Genomic DNA, 22,603 nt, shown 5'->3' with positions numbered 1-22,603 from the left:
CGGTAGCCCAGGTCGGTAAGATACTCGCCTAAAGTACCAAAGGATGTTTAAAGGTGTCGCGAGTTCGATACCCGGTTCGTCCTTGTCAGAAAACTTTCCTGACACGGGTACAACAGAAACGGCGACATGACAGCAAAACAAATTGCTACCGCAGGGAATCCCCCATCGAGGTGTTAGCGCACCAACCTCTCGATGAGTATAAAAAAAAAGCCTGCCGTTCGGAATCGGCAATAAATTGTAGATCCCGGTCTAATTAGCCCTCGTGGGCAGAAAATGACTGTGATGCGACAAAAATGATCAAATGACCTCTATAACAATATTTTTTGAATAGATTTTTGCAGAGAGATATTTTTCAAAATACAGCTCAAAATCGCCTTCAACATACTTTCAACTTCCTCACTAATTTTTGTTCTTTCCGGGGGAGGATGTTGAATAAGCGTCGCCATCTACCTTCCGAAAGTGTTGATGAAGTTGCCAAGAAGCTACTTTTTACGTAGTGCACAATAATGTTGTAAATTAAACCACTTTACAACATGAAACAACCAGACAAATTTTGTTATCAATTGATCAAATGGAATTTTTTTGTTGCAAATACAAACTTTTTAAGGCATTTTACGGCATAATAACAACGCCAATTTAGAATAGATGCCAATGATCTTTGTACCACAAATCAAATACCTGAGAAGCAAAGTGACACAAGCATTGGGTATGATGTCCAGGATTATGTTCCAAGTGCTAAACTCTCCTTGAGGAATAAAATCATCCTATTCAAGTCCATTGGGCTCATACTTCAAAATCAAACATGCAAAGTCTCCAAACACAGCAGAACAAAATCTTAAGATCTTTTTTTAAAGCGCCAAAATTCATCAGAGGAGCTGAAATTAGAAGAGACTTAAAAATGCCCACGATATTGGAATATATCCAGGAATTATCGAGAGAGCAGTTTCAGAAAATGCCTAATTCTGAATTTGAACAACTGGTTGATATAGTCAATTATAATGCATGCCAAATGATGAAGTTCTCTAGGCCGCAAAAAATTCCGCAGTAAACTGGCTTATGAGATAGCAGACTCATTGAGCCTAGAACTCGTATCCTTTTTGAATTGTATCCTTTTTCTAATATGCAAATGTTCAACTACTATTGAAATATATCCCGCTCCAAATGTTTAAATGTGCATATGTAAAAACATACGAGAAAAGTATCTCATTTTCGTTCGTCAATATTATTATCTATGCATAAAATGTATGCTATTATTCTTCTAAGTCGTTAGACTCATTGTAAATGTGCAATTATTACGCAATGTTTTTAAGGTATATCCTGGATCCAAATGTGTAAATGTGAAAATGTTGAGATCCCCACCCTCTGTTGGTGTATTGGGTGGTGTTTTTCTTATTGGTTTTTTTTCTGAAGGTGTTTTTTCCCCTTTTTTCTTCCGAGTGAGCGCGGAGCGGTGCTCTTTGCTCGGGTGGCGAGATGGGTGCTGAATGAATGAGTGGGAACTAGTGCTTCGGTTAAATTTTCAACCTTTTGATATCACCGAATTTTTCTCTTCATCTTTCTGTTCACTACACACACTACACAAAACACATTACACGCGCAATCTTGTTTTTCTCTTCATACACGTTAGTAAGTCGTCCGATTGTCCATGAAAACCGGGAAACGACGGAAAGATTAAATTAGGTAGGTAGGTAAGTAAAATAGACACCAATGATACAGCGTAAATTTGGTGGCGACTGATGATAATCCTTCCTCTCGATATAATGATAGCCCCTCTGCAACGATATTTTTCTTAGTCCGCAGAGTATCGTTATATCGAGGATTCACTGTAATTGACTTAATTAATGTCAATTATATAAGTAGAATATATTTCCATAAATGCATTTGTTTCTCGAACACGAGATCAGAAAACCCTTGCAAAATGTTATTATCAGTGAAAATTGTGACGACCAAAGCTGGAATTTTACTTCACTTTTCCTCCTCTCGATGAGTTTCGGGGACGTCGAAGGTGACGGTGGCCTCAGAGACATCGTCCTTTTCGCCAAATCAATGCCTACGGCGTGATTGAAATCGCTGCTGTTAGAACTGGTCGGCGATATGACCGGTGAATATCTGGACAGGTCCTCGAATGTCACGGGAGAGTATAGAGAGCGGATTTCCGCCGAAGTTGATACTCGCAAATTTGGTTTCACCAAAGCCGACTTGATGCGTTCACCGTCATCCACTTCGTCGTCGCTATCGCTGTTTGTCTCTTGCGTTACAGAAGCGCTCTTTTTTCTTCCGTGCAGCCAATACGTTTTCATTTCACCTTTTCCCTATACAGAATAAATATGTGTTTAAATAAGAATAATCTGAGACTCACAATTCCATAATCCATTAATTATTGATAGATAAATATTTTGTGAATCGGAATTTTTTAGCCGAATTCCCTCCTTTTAAAAAGATCTCAATCACTCTTGGTTTGCCCGAAATTCGAAGTGTAGTTCGATATTTTGGACTTCATTCGCTAAACGGCAGTTTTCTGTCGTTAATATACGACATATACACATGGTTATAAGCACAGGCCATTGCATAGATGCGAGAAATATTTCAACTCTAACGTTGAAATGGGTGTAATTCGGTGATAATCTTTATGTGTCGAGAGACTGTGCTTTGTTTTTTTATTCCGTTTGATTCGTAAAAGATTTCAAAGAAGATACAGACTGAGTGGGCCACAAATTACAAAAATATAAATTTTTTTCTGACATAAAATCAGAAACAAGAGAAGCCGGACGGTTACATCAAAAGCATGTTTCTGTATTTCTGGGATTTCTTTTTTCTTGCAAACTGAAGTATTCTGAGATTATATTACGGACCAAATATCACGTTAATAGTGATTTCCTTAATGAAGGAAATGTAGACCCCCAGTAGGTCTACATAAACGGATTAACGGTCACGGAATTCGCCATTAACAATACTTGTATAAATTCCGCTGAAATAATCGAAAATGCTCATCTCGATCTATTAATTTAAAAAAAATTGAAGCAAATTTTCAGCTATAGAAATATCTATGAAGCGGTCAATGGCGCGAAACGTCTGATTAAGCGGTACCTCGAAAATGGTTCTACTGTGTGTGAACATATCGTGCAATTCTTTTTTATTTCTCTTCATATTATACAGTACTATTCTACGTAGTTTAACATTCACTACGCTGACTATTCTTTCTTACCACTATTATTTGAATATTGATATTTAAATGATATCAACTGTGGCTAATATTAATTTTTATACGACGATAAACTATCGACAACAAAAATGTCAGTGGAGAATTACCTTGACGGTGACCTTTCCCCGATCTGATATTGTCCATTCTTCGAGGTCCAGCTTCTCCTTCGTCATCTCGCTTATATGAATTTTTAAGGCCTGCAAATGCGCAATTATTATTATCGATTCGATCTGAAATAAACTAAACCTACGTAATAAAGGAAACAATATATTATTGCTATACAGAAAACTGCTAGAACAATAACAGTGGATCATGCTGTGATGTCAAGTATCGAAGGGCTTAAAAAAAGGCCTCGATATAAAATAGAAAACTAAAACTAATATAGATCAATAAATTACCCGCATGCAAAGTAAAATGATAATTTAAATAAATTTTGCATGCATTCAGTCTCACCGTTGCCGTCCGAAATCTTATCTTGATTTATTTAACCCTCACAACCTCCCCATTTTTAAAATCATTTTTCTCCATTTTTAAAGGATTTTAATGATTCTTTTTCCAAGTTTTTTAAGACCTGAGGTGCACATATGTGTAGTCCTAGTGAAGAAAGATATCGACCCAAATCAATTTTTTTTTTCTTTTCAAAGGACATTTTCGCATACAATAAATAAAAATTAATCAATAAAAACTGCCGCCTGGCAGTCAAGTGGTTAGGAGCTAGCCTCTCACTGTGCAGGTGTGGGTTCGAGTCCCGGTTCGGGCATAGATGTTTACTAACACTAACAAATTCCCTGGACGGATCATGCCGATCTTTTGGGAATAAGTGATTTGTGATCACGTTATCCTATCTTTAAAAAAAAAATTTTAATTGTCAGTTTTGGCTCGAGTGTGAAGAAGTTAAACTGCTTCCACCACCGTCTACAGATGATGAGCGCTGTTAGCCTGCTCAAAATCATCCTTCGAATTTAAATTGTTTTTTTTCGATGAAATTCTTAAGATGGCGTACGAATTCTAGTTTTGTTTATTTATTTTTTATTGCATTATTTCGCTATTCTCTAACAGATTTCCTCGTACTATATCCAACCTCCCTCTTTTCGATTTTGTGTGTTCGATCTTTTTCAAGTCTATATAAAAGTGTGTGAGAAATTACCATCTATTTTTCACAAAGTAAAACTGAGGAGAAAAAGAATTGTTTTTTCGCTCAAGGAGGCCAAAAAAAAAAGCAAATCACCGACTATTTGAGCAGTCAGAGGATTAAAAACAGGTTGAGAGTAGTGATTGCTAACTGTATATTTTATATATCTACTTCTTATACCCATTTCATGAACATCACATTCGCATATTTGTTACCACCAGCATTTTAAGGAAAATCCACCTTTTCATGTGATGGTCCGGTAGTTCTCAATCACAATTTACAAACGTCTACTCTATGGTCATAGCGTTCACTTAGTTCCCTTACACAGCATGAGTAAACTAAAGATCTTTTCCTTTTTTTGTCTTGAGCACAATTTGAGATTCATTGGACCAGATGATGGCCGTTCAGTTTTTCTCCTTTTAATTTCTACATTTTCAACGTAAGTGCGTATATGTTAGGTGAAAAATCGAGTGAATAAATGATATAACTACTTCACTGGTGCTTTCCATTCTGGATGCAGTGTTGACAGCGTCACCGAAAAGGCAGTACCTTGGCATCTTGAGTCCCACAACACCGGCTACAACAGCACCCGAATGCACACCTTCGTAAGAAAGAAATGTCAGATTGCCATAACCGTGAACGTTAAGGTTAAGAATTCATCGTAAAGAATAAAATGAAAGTTCAACAACAAAATCAAATGTTCATCAACGGTGTCGAATGGTTTGGCTTCTAAGGACACGTATACCCGTTTGATTTGCTCAACGACCCAAAAATCACACGTGCAGGAATATGGGTTTTACTCTTGATAAACTCTTTGCCATATTAGTTTTGTTCTTAGGAATTTGTCGAACTTATGTATGAATTACTGAATGGAATGAATGAATGCATGAATTAATGAAAGTTATGCATGAATTATTGAAAGTTATGCATGAATTATTGAAAGTTATGCATGAATTATTGAAAGTTATGCATGAATTATTGAAAGTTATGCATGAATTACCGAAATGACATTTTAAACTAAAATGGCTCAAATTTTGTATTTTCGAATCGCTCAGGACTTCATAAAGTACTGTTCAAAACGTTCTTTACGTAGGCACCTTGTTCATTTTGATAGCTTAGTGATGTCAACCCCTATAAGCAATTCAAATTAGCACCATTTTGTTACATCCGACTTTGTGCATGTACCCAAATGAAAAGGATCTATTCAACTAAATTAAAAAGAACATGAATTCCTCAAGATTTTTATAAATATCAAAAATACAGTGCACGCCGCTTAATGTAATCACATAGGGACTTGAGGTTTATGATAACAATAACCAACTGGTAACTATATCCGAAAAAGTTCTGGTTGTAAGTAGGATGAGCATATTGCAGACAACTCCGTTCTTCACATAACAGGTTCAAAGTTCGAAAATGCTGAATCGTGTTTTTTTGTTGTTTTTTTTGTCCTTTCGTCCTTCTATTTGGTCAGAAATTATGAGGAGTTGAAATGAAACCCTAAGGGTAGATTGACAACTACAGACAGTCACCGTGTCGTGTCAGACACGGTAAACATTCTTTAACATGAAACCAATGAACGTATTCATATTTATCGCATCGTGGCAGCTCAGGCTTAGACAGACATTTTTATGTTAAAGAATGTTTGCTGTGTCTGACGTGACACGGTGAGTGATTGTAGATATGAGTTCACCCTAGTGCGGGAATTACGGTTCCTTTTATAACGTGGTCACTTTCCCTTGTAATACGCTTGTAGCGATACTATTGTATAGCAACCAATAATCCTGCAGATGGCGTTGGTCATCCATGATTGCCGCTGTAAATGCTGCGAATGTATACTTATATATGCATATGTGTAATACCAACAGAGCAGTAATGGTAACTCGTGGGAAATTTCCCATATTCGTGGGAAAAATTGGCCAAAATTTGTCCACATGGGAAATTTCTTGGCATTTGTGGGAAATTTTGAGAGGTCATCAAACAAAAGAATTTTTGTTGAAAAAATACACTGCTCAAAACAATTAGGGGAGCAAGCAAAAAAGTGAAGAAAACCGTGCGAGACAGCCACGTATTGGCATACAATGGATAGTACACGCGTATCCATGCACAATACAGAAAAATGACGTAAAAAAATTTGGAACTAAGCTTTAATTCTTTGAAAATATGGAAAAAACATGAAAAGATGATTTAGGGCAACAATTTGGTTACATGTAAACGATAAAAAAAAGTACTGTTTAGACATGATTCATGAGTTTTAATAGGGCGTGTGGTCTCCTCGAACAGCTAAGACTGCTGCACACCTGTTTGCCATGGATGCGATGAGATTATCCATCAGACTTTGGGGGAATACTGTTCCACTCCTCAAGAAGTGCAATCTGCAATTCTCGGACAGTAACAGGCGGCCTTGGTCGCGCAGCAATGCGTCGTCCGAGCATGTCCCAAACATGCTCGATTGGATTCAGGTCAGGAGAGCACGCTGGCCATTCCATACGCTGTATTGTTTCAGCTTCAAGCATGTTCTCCACCAGACGAGCTCTATGCGGTCGGGCATTATCATCCTGGAAAACAAAGGAATCTCTAATGGCTCCAGCGTAAGGGATGACATGAGGTCGCAGTATCTCGTCTGCATACCTTCGGGCCGTCAAAGTGCCATTCCGAATGATATGCAGGTCCGTACGTCCGCCTATGCTGATTCCACCCCATACCATCCAACCAGCTCGTCTGTATTGTGACCTTTCACAAACGAATGCTGGGTTATTTCGAGTGCCCCTGTCCCTCCATACCAGAACACGTCGGGTGTCACACTCCAGACTGAATCGGGACTCGTCTGTAAACAGCACTTGGCTCCAATCATGTTGCTCCCAATCTCGATGTTCAGCAGCCCATCTTCTTCGGGCCGCACGGTGGCGTGGGGTCAACGGAATGCAGACCATTGGCCCACGTGCATAGAGCCCTCCCTCATGAAGCCGATTACGTACTGTTTGGCTGGACACCCTTCGTCCTGTTGCCAAGAGCAACCGTCTTTGCAGCTACGTAGCATTCCCTGTTCTGTTTCGACGGGCTGTTAACCGTACATACCGGTCATCAGTTGCTGTAGTGGCACGTGGCCGACCTTGCCCTGGTCGACGTCTAACATTTCCTGTTTCTTGGAATCGATTCCACAGCCTTGCAACAACACTTCTGGCGACTCCAACAGCGTCCGCGACACTACGTTGTGTTCGCCCGGATTCCAGTCTGCCTATAACACGCCATGCCATGGATTCCGGTAAATCACGTTGTTGAGACATCCTCAAGTCACCTTGTCTCAAAAAAAAAAATACTGCGCAATCGAATTTCACAGTTACGGCAGTAAAACAGACGTTTCTGCAACATCCCGATTTCTGCCCTTATCTCCTTTTTCTGGTTTTTGACGTCATGAACTTTGATTTGCATATGAAGTTTTCTTCTTCCGTTTCCTGCTAGGCTTTAAATTATGGATGATTCATTTTATGTTACTTATCGGTATACATCTTTGCGTAATTTTGTTAAAACCATGTGCTCCCCTAATTGTTTTGAGCAATGTATATAAATGCAAAACACACACAATGCTTTTCTGGTGTAAAATAATTGATTACATATTTCCACCGATAGATGGTAGCACAAATTTCGGAATGTGTGGGAAAAATTTAGTCAATAATAGGCGCAGATTTTCTTTTCAATTTCGGTCTTACTCCTGATCTAAAATTAAGAAAAGTTTTTGATTCGGTAACCAATTTATCATCTATAGCAAAAATTCAATCAGCATCAATTCACTCAATCAAGCTGATTACAGGCGATACTCAATATCATCAGTTACTTAAGGAATTTCCTGAGATAACAAAACCACCACGTGCAAATGTAGAAATAAAGCATAACATTGTGCATCATATCGAAACAATCGGTCAAACGGTGTTTGCAAAACCACGACGACTTGCACCAGATCGTTTACGTACCGCAAAAGATGAATTCTAGCAAATGATTAATTTAGGCCATATGCGCCCTTCAAAAAGTTCTTACGCTTCTCCACTACATCTTGTACCAAAAAAAGATTGCACAGACTGGAGACCAGGCGGCGATTATCGTGCACTAAATGTGCAAACAGTGAAAGACAGGTATAGTGGGCCTAATATTATGGATTTCACTGCAGAACTACAGGGAAAAAAAATATTTTCGCATGTTGACTTGATTAAAGCATATAATTGAATACCCATTCATTCAGATCATATTCATAAAACTGCCATAACTACTCCTTTTGGCCTGTACGAAAGTACAAGAATGCAATTTGGGCTATGCAATGCAGCCGCAACATTTCAACGATTCATTGATGAAGTTATTCGTGGTTTGCCTTTTGCCTATGCATTTCTGGATGATATTCTGGTTGCTTCAGAATCAGAAAAAGAACATCTCAAACACCTGCGCGAACTTTTCTATAGGCTAAATCATTATGGTTTAAGTCTTAAACCATTGAAATGCATCTTTGGTGTTTCTAACATTAATTTCTGAGGCTTTAACGTATCAGAAAAGGGAATTAAACCATTTTCAGATCGCGTTAAAGTAATACAAGATTTTTCTCGTCCAGAAACTGTAACACAATTACGCAGATTTTTAGGCGTATTCAATTTCTATAGGAGATTCGTGTCTAAAGCAGCGGAAATATTATCTCCATTAGTTAAATTCCTTCAAGGTCGACAAAATAAAAAGAAATCAAAACTAACAAAATCATGCAATCAAGCCGATAAACTACAGTAGAACCCTGAGGCTGAAACTGCTTTTCACGATGCAAGACAAGCATCGGCTCAAACCACTTTGCTACAGCATCCAAAGCCAGGTGCGCAACTTTGTATCACAGTTGTCGCCTCTGATAACGCTGTTGGTGGCACATTAATGCAATATACTGACCACGCATGGGTACCAATAGCATTTCTTTCTCAAAAATTATCAGACACCCAAAAGAAATGGTCAACCTATGATAGAGAATTATTTGCAATCTATACAACCATAAGAAAATTTCGTTACATGTTAGAAGGAAGAAATTTTTCAATTTTTACTGATCAAAAGTCATTAATTTTTGCTTTCAAACAAAAACCAGAAAAATGCTCTCCAAGGCTATTTCGCCAACTTGGTTTTATATTTCAGTTTTCAACTGATATAAGATATATAAAGGGAACCGACAATGTCGTAGCCGATGCATTAAGTCGCATTGAGATAGATTCAGTTTCATCAGCACCAGATTTAGATTTCAGAGAATCAGCTAAAATTCAATCAACTGATCCTGAAATCCAAAATTACCTAAAAGGAAACAGTTCTCTAAAATTAAAAATGATACCATTTCCTCTAGCTGATACAAATATTTATTGCGACATGTCAACAGGTATAGCTAGACCATCCGAACCTGAATCTCAACGCGAAATAATTTTTAGGCATTTTCATAACCTTTCCCATCCAGGAGCTTCAGCCTCAAGTAAACTAATATCTGCCCGATATGTATGGCCCCATATGCAGAAATCTGTTAAGCTATTAGTGCAACAGTGTACACAATGTCAAAGATCCAAAATTCAACGCCACACAAGAGCACAACTAGGAACCTTTGCAACTCCAGATACACGTTTCTCACACCTGCATATCGATATCATAGGACCCCTTCCTATGCCACAAGGAATGCAATATTGTCTCACCATCATAGACAGATACAGTCGATGGCCTGAAGTTGTCCCAATTCCCAACATCAACGCCGAAACAGTGCGCAAAGCACTATTTACGGGGTGGATTAGCAGATTTGGTTGTCCTTCTACTATCACTACGGACCAAGGAAGGCAATTTGAGTCAAATCTATTCAAGGAACTCAATCATTTTCTTGGCACAAATCGAATTCGCTCTACAGCTTTTCACCCAAGATCCAATGGACTGATTGAGAGATTCCACCGTCATTTAAAATCGGCAATCAAAGCTCACGAGAATCAAAACTGGACTGATACACTACCCATAGTACTATTAGGTATCAGAACAGCAATAAAACCAGACATCGGAGCAAGTGCATCAGAACTTGTGTAAGGTACTTCATTACGTCTATTAGCTGATATTCTCACAGACTCTTCAAAGCCATTAACAACATATTCTCCGAATTTCTTGACGGAACTCAAAGAAAAGACGATTACATTAAAGCCTGTGTCTACATCAGCACACGGTCAAACAACAATGTATGACCATCCATCTCTGAAAGATTGCACACACGTATTCTTGCGAGTAGCTACTGTGCGTCCACCACTATCGCAGCCTTACACGGGACCACACAAAGTGATCACTAGAGGTGACAAGACAGTGACTATCGAACTTCCGAACCGAACAGTCAAAGTGTCAATTGGCCACGTAAAACCTGCATCTGTGGAAAAGAAAAATTCAGATACAACAACAAAACATTCTGAACCTGCAACACCATCAGAACAGTCTGAACAATCAATTGCAAAAAGTACAACTCGATATGGACGAAAAGTTCATTTTCCTAAATGATATGTTACTACATTTGCAGTAATAAATGGCAACTATATATAATCAATCTATGTATCAGTTTTTCTATTATGCAGACAACAAAACTTTTTGTTCTATCCTAATTTTTTTTATATATGTAATTCTATATACAGGGTGATTATAAAAAAACTATCCCGACATATGGGCCCCTTACTATCATGCCATTCACAGAAACTGAATGAAATTTTGGCATAAGGTATTTTGATGTATGCGCTCAAGAATGATATGGAAAACAACAGTGTCACTCTAACAGTTACGGTTACAGTGAGAAAATTTCGAAAATATCAAATGGCAACACCAAGTTTTTTTGTATTGGAATGTGATCTCCATTGTGATAATAAAACCCTAAATAGCGTTCGAACGGCAACTGTAGCATGAAAATCACCGGCGGTAGATAGGCTAAAAGTGAGGACAACCAATAAGGACAGAGAAGCAGCATAAAATAAAGCATTTTATTGTGTTTCACAAATTTTCCACATGACCTTGTGGAGGACTAATCAGGCTGGGATCTCAGCGGAAGAAACGGAAACTTTTTCCTTGCCTAGCTCCGTGGATTTTCGTGCTACAGGTGCCATTCCAACGCTATTTAGTGTTTTTCAGTATTGAGATCGCATTCCAATACAAAAAAACTTGGTGTTGCCATTTGATATTTTCGAAATTTTCTCACTGTAACCGTAACTGTTAGAGTGACACTGTTGTTTTCCATATCATTCTTGAGTGCATACCTCAAAATACCTTATGCCAAAATTTCATTCAGTTTCTGTGAATGGTATGATAGTTAGGGGCCCATATGTCGGGATAGTTTTTTTATAATCACCCCGTATATATATAAATACTATAAATATATATAATTATTTTTTTTTTAGCTTCACATAATGAAAATCATCTTTAGTAACCAATTCAAAGAAAATCATCTTTAGTAACCAATTCAAAGAAAAAAATACTGTATTTCATGTTACCGCATATGCGTATATATTTCGCAGTAATTTCATGTAGCGTTCGCCCTACTCACTGGGGGGATACTCTGTAGCGATACTATTGTATAGCAACCAATAATCTAGCAGATGGCGTTAGTCATCCATGATTGCCACTGTGAATGCTGCGAATGTATACTTATGTGTAATACCAACAGAGAGAGTCGAGACTTCTAATTGTCCGGATGTGTTTGTACTTGACTGCGATGTAAATAGTTAAGGTTAACCAATAGTAATTTTAATGCTGATAAATTTATGTAATAAAGTATTTTAAATCAACATGTACAATATAGTGAATCCTTACACTATAGTCTTCTGGCAGAGGAGCTTAAATATGGCCAGTTCAAAGAAACTGGCCAATGAACTAAAGAAAGGGTTTTTCTTAAACCTTACACACACGCCTTCACTATAGGAAATAAATTGAAGAAATGCTATTAGGACAATCTGAGTCCGAGTACGGAAATGTTTGTCAATTAGAAAGCCCTCTGACCTCTTACATAGTCTAGTTAGTAGATTGATAACGATAGCTTGTAGGGAAAAATGAGTCTGGTTCAAACTTAGCTTCCATATATGCAAAAAAAAAAAAATTTCGATGAAAAGAAATTGATAACACAAATCGAAGTCCTGATAACTAAACGAAGTTTTTCCCATGCTTTTATATTGGTCCGTTTCGTACATTGCAAACGTGATAACAATAACCGAATGCCGAATGGCAACATTATGTGGGATTCTAATATATATATATATATAAGTGGCGTCTACTGTACTAATTACATCAACTTGAGAAATGATCAGGATCAGGTGAGACACGATAAAACGTGAATCGAAATAATCTTAAAATTTAAGATTATTTCGATTGAAAAATTATGGCCAAAAAAAAAGCTTAAAATATCAGGTATCCCTTCAAAACACGTAAATTTTTCTTTGATATCCGCTCCATTATAGTAAAAAGCGAGCGAGAGAGGGAGGGAAAAAGGATCTTTAACGATCAGTTTTGCGAGAGGAAAATTAAGCAAAATACTCTCACATCCTTCTTCTTTCAACGCTTCCATCTCCGCCAAATAGGATTACGTACAGCACACGTGGGGGAGGGCTATTCTTCTAGACTCGGAAAAAGAAAAGATTGGGGGGGGGCGGGAATTATTCTGTAGTGAAGGTGAAATTTAAACAAACACCGAGCATTTTAAAAGGTTACACCTACAGTAATTAAAAGTGGCTCCAACAGTCGGCCTAGTGCGAGTTGAACCTTATATCATCCGAGAGAGGGAGTGCTCACAAACAACAGCTTATGATACGGTGTGTTTCCCAAGTAAGCACCTTCTCTTATTCCCTTCTTTGCCCGAATTGCTTTTGCTGTTTAAGGCGTTAAACATTTTTCTTTTCTAGCTGAGATATATCTGCGTTCTTGGAGATGTACTTATCTTTTCGTTTTTTTCTTTTCCGTTCTAATTTTGCAGTTGTATTTTCTTCTGACTAATGAATTGCTTTATTTTTTAGTTTGCTTTTTTTTTGCCTGGCATTATTTTCGTGAAATTCAAAGAAGGTGGAACGTTTCCCCACATATGTATGTATGTAGGTACGCAGAGAGAGACAAAATGAAGCTGCGCTAGTAATTAGGCTTTTGGAATGTGGTATGTATTTAACACAGAGACTGGTTTCCAAACAAAACATATACACGCGTGGAAATAAAATTACAAAATAAAACAGCCTATTCTTTTCTCGAGTTATTTAAATAAGGAAAATTTTATTCTAAAAACCCGAGGATGAAACGGACCATCGTGAAATATTTAAATTTCTGGTTTTCGATGTGATTAGCATAGTAAATTTAACTTACGCAAACATTATTTACATATAAACGCACATTTATCTTATAAGCCTGATTCTCTGCGCAGTCCGTCATAATTTCTTTTTTTCTGGTATTCATCCGAATAACAAAATTATTCATTACATTGTCTTCGGTTTTCAATGAGTTATGTCGAAATGTATACTAATATATTTTACACAAGCTTCATTGATTCACTAATTCATAGCGCAGATAAGATTTTTCCGATCTTTATGAGAATATCCGTGGCATTCTGTATATATCTATATGCAGTATGTATGTTAGGATAAAAGTGATAAATCTTGTGATTATGCATAATTGCAGATCGTTTTGGTGAGTTTGATGAATTTTGCTTACATATCATGAAATCATCACTTTTATGGGTAACGATGCATATTCCCCAGCTCTTATTGGCAAATATGATGAATCCTAAATTAGTTACTTTAATTTACCAGATATGATATAACCAGACACATAAACTTTAATCTAGGTTCAAACCTCACTGGCGACACAGAGGCCAAAGTTTGTTATCTGTGGCTTTCCGATTCTGAGAAATAAATGTGCGTCGGTCTAACATGAACTAACATTAATAGGAAAATTCAGAAAATCTGCCACTTCCACTTTTATAAAAAAGAAGATGGGTGGCAGTATTTCTCGAATACGAGACTCCAACATTATTGATACGTTAGTGCTGCGCATATATACTCGCACAACACTTCCCGGCAAGCACCAGTTCGTTAGAAATTCCCAGAGAAATGTTTACGAAGTGCGTGTACGGTGTAGTAGAAGTAGTCTAGATAATGATGAATTTGATCGTGTTGATACTTGTGAAGAAAGCTTACATTACAAGACTGATAATATTTTTATGTTTTTAACTTCTTTTTGTGCACTTATTCTACTTAAATTTCATTTTTACGGAAAGATACGTGTATAGTACGCACATCACGTAAGAGGGATAAAGGGTTAAATGAAATAATACCATTTTTTAACTTTTTTCACGTTTGTCAAAATTACCAATGTCATTTGGGAAATCTATATACTGTATATAAAATTGATCTCCTCTGTGTGTGTCTGTATGTATTGTGTATCTTCTCTATACAAAATCTACAATTTTAGACCGATCGTCGCTAAATTTCGCACATATACCATACAGGACCAGTAGGCTACTTAACAAGTTCGTCAGAGCTGGACAAATGCCCGAAATGAACGGAAAAACTGTCGGGCAACAATCGTTCCTGGACCCCCCCCCCCCCCCCCAATCACTTTCGGAATGTTTACTTTGGTTACCGTGGTTTCCTAGCAATGCGTTTCAGACATGCATTATATCTTTACAATGGTTTGTCACATCTTTAATGCCGCCAGTATTACGTATTAGTTTACACCTTCATAATGGTTTGTCCCTTCTCAATCCTTCTAATAATTTGAGAAAACCCGGACGTTGCCAGGTATTTTTGACAGATATTCATGAACGCCAGCAAAACAAAAGTGATAAAATGCAATTAAATTAATCAAAACTTCCGAGACGATTAGTGACAATAACTACTGGCAATTATGCGTAATCACCGGTTTATCACGTGTACCGTAACATACGGGATGTATAGCTAAGTTCCCTTACCGAATTTTACTGGCGAACCGTTAATCCTAGAAATACACCGCATACTTCCAATTAGAAAAGTATGCGAATAACGTATGGAATTCTACGTTATGGAGTTAAAACTGACGTATCTTGACTAGATACGCAGTGCTGTAACTAAGCAGGTGAAACAGGTGCACCCGCACAGGGCCCACTTGGAAAGGGGGCCCAGAAAGGCCTAAATGCAAATTCTTGCACAGGGCACAGGAATGGCTAGTTACGGCACTGTAGATACGTCATTCATATTGCAAGGGGTTGTTTACTTATCAAAATACGAAAACTAAATTTTTATAAGGACACACTGCCCTTGAAAACTCAATTAGAAAGTTGTTTCGTCTGTCTCTCCTAAATCGAAAGAAAAACTTCAACTGCAGTATTCGGTGAGACATTCGAATTCGCAAATCGGAAAAAAAGTTGGGGAAAAACAGCATAAACGAGGGAAAAAGCTGTTAGAAAAAAAAAGTGAGAGACAAGAACTGTTCGTTTATGGTGTTTTTTTATCCCCAACTTTTCTCCGATTTGAAGAAATTAGAATTTGAATATCTCAGCGAATATTGCACACTTGAAAGAGAAAAATTTTCTCTATTGGCCTCAGCAGAGATAGGACAACAACTTTCTAATTGGGTTTTTGAGTACAGGATATCCGTATAAAAAGTTAATTTTCTAATATTTTAATTAACTATGCAACCCTTGAACAAGATTTCAAATTAGATTAGCAATTAGCAAATTAGCGCTTCAATCAGCATGACAGGATTCTCTGCTATCACGGACGTTCAGTGCACTAATTAACATGATTTTAATAAATCGTAATACAAGTGTTAATATTTGATCCATCGCCCTCTTACGTAATTTTAACGATTAATTTTTCATATAATTGAATACTGAATGAAAGGTGTTCCAGAGGTAGCGATGTCCGTGACGGGCCTGAAGGCTGATATCACCGTACGGCGATGTGGATCCAGGTGCCTCCTGGTTGCAAAATATGAATGACGTACATGAAGGTCTACACATTATTTGTATACTTTTTCTAATTAGAAGTATGCATCTAGAATCAACAGTCCGCCAGTAATTTGCTGCAAGAGTAACTTAGCTATGCGTCCTGTATATAATATTGATTGCCAATGTATGCGTGAGCGTATTTTCAATACAAATCCTCTAATCTTATACAAATGTCATTATCACCTTTTAATAGGAGTTTGGAACCCTCTAGCAAAATCGCTAAGGTACCAACTCTTGGCGTTTAAAGCAGTTTCTGGAACACACTTGACACATCCCCAAGTAAGAATTACACGCAAACATAACGCCCGAGTAGTTATTCCAAGAGAAAGAGTGTATATCTTCTCAAATGAGTAATACGTGCGTGAAAGGGTAAAGTTATTAGTCACCACTTGCAATGTTGCCTCCAAGCTGCGCGTTTGCACTCCCGCCCAAAGTGAAAGTTGGTTCCGCACACGCAAGATTCCAAAATTTGCCGTTGCTGAATGAGACAAATTGCCTTGCAGCGCGTACAATAATCAAGTAAAAAAAATCCCAGGAAATGTTGGTCACGCGACAAAATTATTATAAAAAAAACCTATAACTTCAACGGTGCAAATACGATTGGATGGGGTGGAGGGGGCCTAAAATCACAAAGTTTGGAAGTTTTACACCAAATACAAAAAACTAGGCGATCATAAATACAAAAATCGAGCAACTCACCGACTCTAATCTTGAGACTGTTTCCCGTCGATGGATCTTTCAAATCACCAATCACGACGACCATGTCCAGGGCCATTTGGCATATTTTGTCCGCGTGCTTCGGCTCGCTCTCCGGAGCTCCAGAAACGACCATATATGCGTCTCCTATCGTTTCTACCTGAGAAAAGTAATAATTATTTCTTTTCTCGAAATTTGATCCATATCAATCATATTTTTCAAGCCATTTCCAATCCTTGCAATGTCATCGTGGCGTTTCTTTTGTTAGATAGAAGACGTTCAGTTGCGAACTTTTAATTTTTGCCTATGGTTTTCCCTCTTTCTTGGTACCTTACACATCTTTAGATACCGGTTTTTTTCTCATTAGTCCGTAAATACTCTTAAAATTCGTAAAAGTTGAAGGGAAACAGAATCAAAATTTTTCACGCCGATGTCTAGCCCCTAAATCGGTACATTCCAATGAAGTTTGCCAAAATATTGTCCTCACGTAATTTTTTCCAATAGGGAAAAAACTTGGTTGATATTTTTGCCTATAGAGAGCGGCGCTTAGCGTAATCAAATGCTGCTGTATAGGCCTGTAAGTATGTCCACCAATCGTCCTCTTTTTTGGTATCATTTCAAGTGACCTCCTACTTTTAGAAAATTTGTCCTTTTGCCCCACTTTTCAGGTTTCCGGAACCTTTTTTTCTTCTTCTTTTTTCACTCTGAAACACATATCTCTTCACTGGCATGGGTGTTTGCGTGCGTGTGTGTGTGTTCCCCCCCCCCCCTATTTTTACATGCTTTGACTAACGCCCTTGAAATTTCCAGACGAATCCAAGTTGCCTCCAAGCAGGGCAGATGCGATATAAATGTGAAGCTTTTATAATGGATGATTATGCCAAAAGCATGAAGAGTATTGTAGTTGATCTCTTGGCAACATGTTAAGTAGAATGAGCCACATAAATAAAACTGTGATGATGAAGGACGTGTGTTTCCTTGTGTGATTAGTGTGTCTTTCACTTATAATCGATATATTCAGTCCACCCACCCCGTTGTTTCGCAACACGTTTTCAGCACGACGCCTCCTGGATAAACGTTTCGTCGGTAAGTGGGAAGTAGATAACTTCAATCTAGTTTCACAAAGGATCGAACAAAATTCTACACGCGCGCAACTAAGCCAAATAGAGATGGAGGAATTGAAGATTCCAAAGCTCAATGTGGACAATTACAACTTGTGGAGTATACGGTCGGGCGCCGCACTGGTGCAGAAAGGCTGCTGGGATGCCATACAACCCGGATACGGACCAGAACTAAGTGAGGACGAGAGGAAAACAAATGAAAGGGCCCTCACGTTTCTGTTTTTAGTGGTCGAAGATGACTTTTTAGACGATATCGCGGACTGTGCGAGAGCGAGGGACGCTTGGGCATCCTTGAGGGACAACACACGAAGTTCGGATTGTTACACACACTGCAGCTTCTTAGAGAGTTTTTTAATGTGTCGATGAAGGCTGACGAATGCGTAAGTGCATACTTGGGAAGATTGATGGACTTGCATCGAAAGGTGGCGTCCTGCGGATATGGTTTTACTGACAGGGAAGTCGCTCTTGTGATGGGTCTGCCCAAAGAGTACGAAGGTCTAATACTGAACTTGGAGCGTGATGAGAGCGAACTGTCCACAAAAATGATAAAATCGCGTCTGATTGTGAAAGAGAAGAAGTTACTGCGTGACTATACGCAAACGAATCGCATAGCTGTGGACGATAGAGCTCTTAAAACTGACGATATAGGAAAAACTCGCGTACAATCAGGGAGATACTCCCTGAAACAGTGAGAGAAGAATTTGATGTTTTTTCCTGTGGTGTTTGGGGACACATAGCCAGAAACTCCCCTTCGAAGAACACGTCCCATCGGGCCGAGATGGTTTCGCAGAACGCGAATCGAACACTGACTGCCAACGCTAGTAACAAGAAGCCTAACTGCGATTGGTATCTAGACAGTGGTGCAACGGAGCAAATGTGTTCACAAAAATATAAGTTTCTCAACTTGACAACTGTGAAGTCCGAAGTGGAAATAGCTAATTACGAGAAAATGGAAGTGGTTGGGAAAGGTGATGTTATTTTGAAGCCTGTTAAATCCTGTGGTAGAGAAACATTCTATCTTGCCGACGTTCTGTACGTACCAGAACTCGACGGTAACCTCCTTTCAGTGGGAAGAATCGAGGAGATGGGAATGATTGTTTCATTTCAAGGAGGCAAGGTCATCGTCAAAGACCCTAACGAAAAAAACAAAGTAATCCTTACTGCATATAGAAGTGGGAGACTTTATAAGGTTGAAGAAGCGAGTACTTATAAAGCGCTGTGCAGAAGCAATGGAAGATGGAAATATTTGCTCTACTTGCGTCCTTGGAAAGATGAGAAAAATTCCTTTCCCAAAGGAGGGACCAAACGTGCATCAAGGTAACTTCAGCTCATTCATACTGATGTCACAGGACCTATCATGCTTACATCTAAAGGAGGGTCAAGGTATATTGTCACCTTTGTTGACGACTATTCAAAGTATGGCGTAGTTAAACATATGAAATCCAAATGTCAAGTCCTCGAGAAATTTATTGAGTTCAAAAGGACTGTTGAAAATTTCCATGGAGTTAAAATCGCTACTCTACGAAGTGACAATGGAGGGAAATATATCAGTCGGGAATTTGACAATTTTTTGAACAAGAATGGAATAACGAGGCAGCTCACGGTCCCTAGAGCTCCAGAGCAAAATGGGGTAGCTGAGAAAATGAATCACACCCTGTTCGACATGACCAGATGCCTTCTTCTAGACTCGAAGGTCCCAAACAACTTGTGGGCAGATGTCGTCCTACCGCCTGTTATTTGCAGAATAAATGCCTATCTGAAGCTATCCAGGGAATTATACCCGAAGAACTTTGACCTGTCGAAACTAATCCTCTTAAAATTTTTGGTTGCAAAGCATATGCGCACATCGGTAAACCCCAAATAAATTGAAAGCTGGGAAAGCGTTCACAAGAATGCGTTTTCATTGGATATCCTGAAAGGGTCAAGGGGTGCAAGTTGTGAAACGTAGACGGAGACATACTTTTCGTCAGTAAGAATGTGAGGTTTGATGAGACTGTTTTTCCATTCAGGAGGAGTCAAACAGATTGTCAATTGAAAGAAAGTGAATTAGTAGTCAATCTAAATGATCAAGAAGTACAAGTGACACCTCCTGGAGCCTCTCTAAGGGATGCATTGCCCGACTTGAAGCATGCAGAACAAATGGTTGGAAATTCGAAACAACCTACAACCACTGCGAATCAACCTCCATATTTTAGAAGAAGCAAGAGGGATCCTGGTGTCTTACAAAGCTGTCAATGAAGCGCAGTTTAATACTAATATTCGGATTGAAGATCCCACCACCGTCGAAGAAGCGATGAAATCATTTAATGCAGAAATGTGGAAAGCAGCTATGAAGGAAGAGCTGGACAGTTTATACCACAACCAAACATGGGAACTGGTCCCGAAACTAACTAATATCAAACCTATAGGATGCAAATGAGTGTTCAAAAGGAAGTTGAATGCAGAAGGAGAAGTGACAAAGTTCAAGGCTCGGCTGGTCGCAAAAGGCTACTCACAAGTTCCAGACTTTACAGAGACCTTTTCCCCGGTCGTAAAATTAAAATCGTTAAGGATTCTCTTGGCCCTTGCTGTCGAATTGGACATGGAAATTCACCAGATGGACATGACAGCAGCTTACCTAAATGGAAACCTGGAAGAAGATGCTTACATGTCACAACCTGAGAGATTCCAAGAGCGTGGAAAAGAACATCTCGTTTGTCATTTAAAAAAAAAAGTTTATATGATTTGAGGTAATCAGGAAGAGAATGTAATGAATGTTTTGATATTTTTCTGAAGCAGTGTGGACTGTTACGCTCTAAGAGCGACCCGTGTATTTACTATCATCAAGACAAAGCGTTGTACATTGGCATCTACGTTGACGACATGCTTATTGTAAGAACCTCCGATACCATAACGTCTTTTAAACATATGGTCAAGGAAAGATTTCAAGCCAAGGATATCGGCGAAGCCGAGATCATGGATCCCTCATGGATTTTGTCCATGAGGGTTCAGAGACAAGAAGATGGCTCAATAACACTTGATCAAATGGCCTACACCGAAGAGATTTTGGACAGTTTTGAATCAACCCATTTTAAAAGGGAGCATCAACTCCTTTGGACCCGACATAGGTGGAGTCTGGGGGGGGGGGGGGGGCACGGTCATTATTCCTGGACCCCCCCCCCCCCCCACGATGATGATGATGTCAATTCATATATACATATATACATTAGATCAGTCGACTCCAATTTTGACGCTCACGTGAAAGAGAAAGGTGAGAGGATCCCATATAGGCAAGCCATAGCAAGTCTGTCTTGCTTGTAGTACGCGTCCAGATATTGCGTTTAGTACTACTACCTACATGAGTCAGTTCAATGACAGGCCTTTTGAACAGCCTTGGCGAAGTGTCAAACATCTTTTCCGCTATCTGAAGGAAACCAAACGTGTCCCCTCACCTTTAGAAGAACAGGAAGAGTAATTGAAATATTTTCCGATGCTGACTGGGGCGCAGATCATGTTGACAGAAAGTCGTATAGTGGGTATGTGCTACTCTTGGGTGGTGCTGCAGTACCAAAAATGTTTCAAAGAAAGTGCTGTTAAACTTGAGGAAGCGTTTAGGTTTCGGTGTGTAACGCCTATAACATCAGCGTCCTTTTAACGGTTATCAAACCTTTTTGTTTTGAAGGGTGAAACGCATCAATGTTATTTTTCCTTTCGTTATGTTTTGGCAAGGAGGAGTGTTACGATATAAAAGTAAAGCTTTTATGATGGATAGTTATGCCAAAAGCATGAAGGGTATTGTAGTTGATCTCTTGGCAACATGCTAAGTAGAATAGCCCCCGTAAATAAAACTGTGATGATGAAGGACGCGCGTTTCCTTGTGTGATTAGTGTCTTTCACTTATAATCGATGTATCCAGTCCACCCACCTCGTTGTTTGTCAACAATTTTAACCATTGCCCAGCTTGCCCCAGGATAACATGTAAAAGACAGTCGGAAAAACAGCTCTGGAAGAAGAAAACCGCAATATCTATTTTGAGAATACCATCGTTTGCTCACCAACAGCAGATGCCGTGTACTGAAGTGGGGAGGGGGAGGGCTACCTATTCCATTCAGAAATAAATAAAATGGTATGCAAACAACGCTCAATGCTGATTCCTTCAAAAACATCTATTATATCATTAATATTTGTTCCTCTCTCTGTTGACAACTTTTACCGGGTGAGCTCGATAAACCCATTTCCTAACTAGAGCCCGGATTATGGGTCATTCATGTATTACGACAGCATCGATGGGGGGAGGGGTTTCTGATTTGCTGACTTTTGATGACAGTGGGGGGGGGGGGGGTTGGATGATGTTTACGTAATCAACCACTCTTTATGAAGATATGAAATATTCATCTAATTCGGTGCGCAATAAACGGAAAAAACACCTTTCGATGGTTATTGGGCATCTGAACTAACATTCTCCCTATTGATAAGTCCCCTACAGAGCCACTTTAGTGATCCCC

The 22,603-nt window shown here is 38.8% G+C and overlaps 1 protein-coding gene across 1 annotated transcript in view; it reads right to left on the bottom strand.

Moving 5' to 3' along the window:
* LOC149086564 (soluble guanylate cyclase 88E-like) overlaps positions 1–22,603 on the bottom strand; it is a 101,056-nt gene that overhangs the window by 4,726 nt on the left and 73,727 nt on the right. Inside the window, exons 9-12 of the mRNA XM_089230921.1 lie at positions 17,002–17,158; positions 4,826–4,935; positions 3,310–3,399; positions 1,970–2,312 (exon numbers count right to left, since the gene is read on the bottom strand). Coding sequence (XP_089087047.1) covers positions 1,970–2,312; positions 3,310–3,399; positions 4,826–4,935; positions 17,002–17,158 — 700 coding nt within the window. The remainder of the gene's footprint in view (positions 1–1,969; positions 2,313–3,309; positions 3,400–4,825; positions 4,936–17,001; positions 17,159–22,603) is intronic.

The sequence above is a fragment of the Pholcus phalangioides genome, unplaced genomic scaffold, assembly GCF_987345545.1.
Source record: "Pholcus phalangioides strain wild (caught in Gottingen) unplaced genomic scaffold, Ppha-v1.0 ptg000004l_1, whole genome shotgun sequence".
NCBI classification, from domain to species: Eukaryota; Metazoa; Arthropoda; class Arachnida; order Araneae; family Pholcidae; genus Pholcus; species Pholcus phalangioides.
The sequence above is the reverse complement of the archived record's forward strand: the minus strand, read 5'-3'. Positions and strand labels throughout refer to the sequence as shown.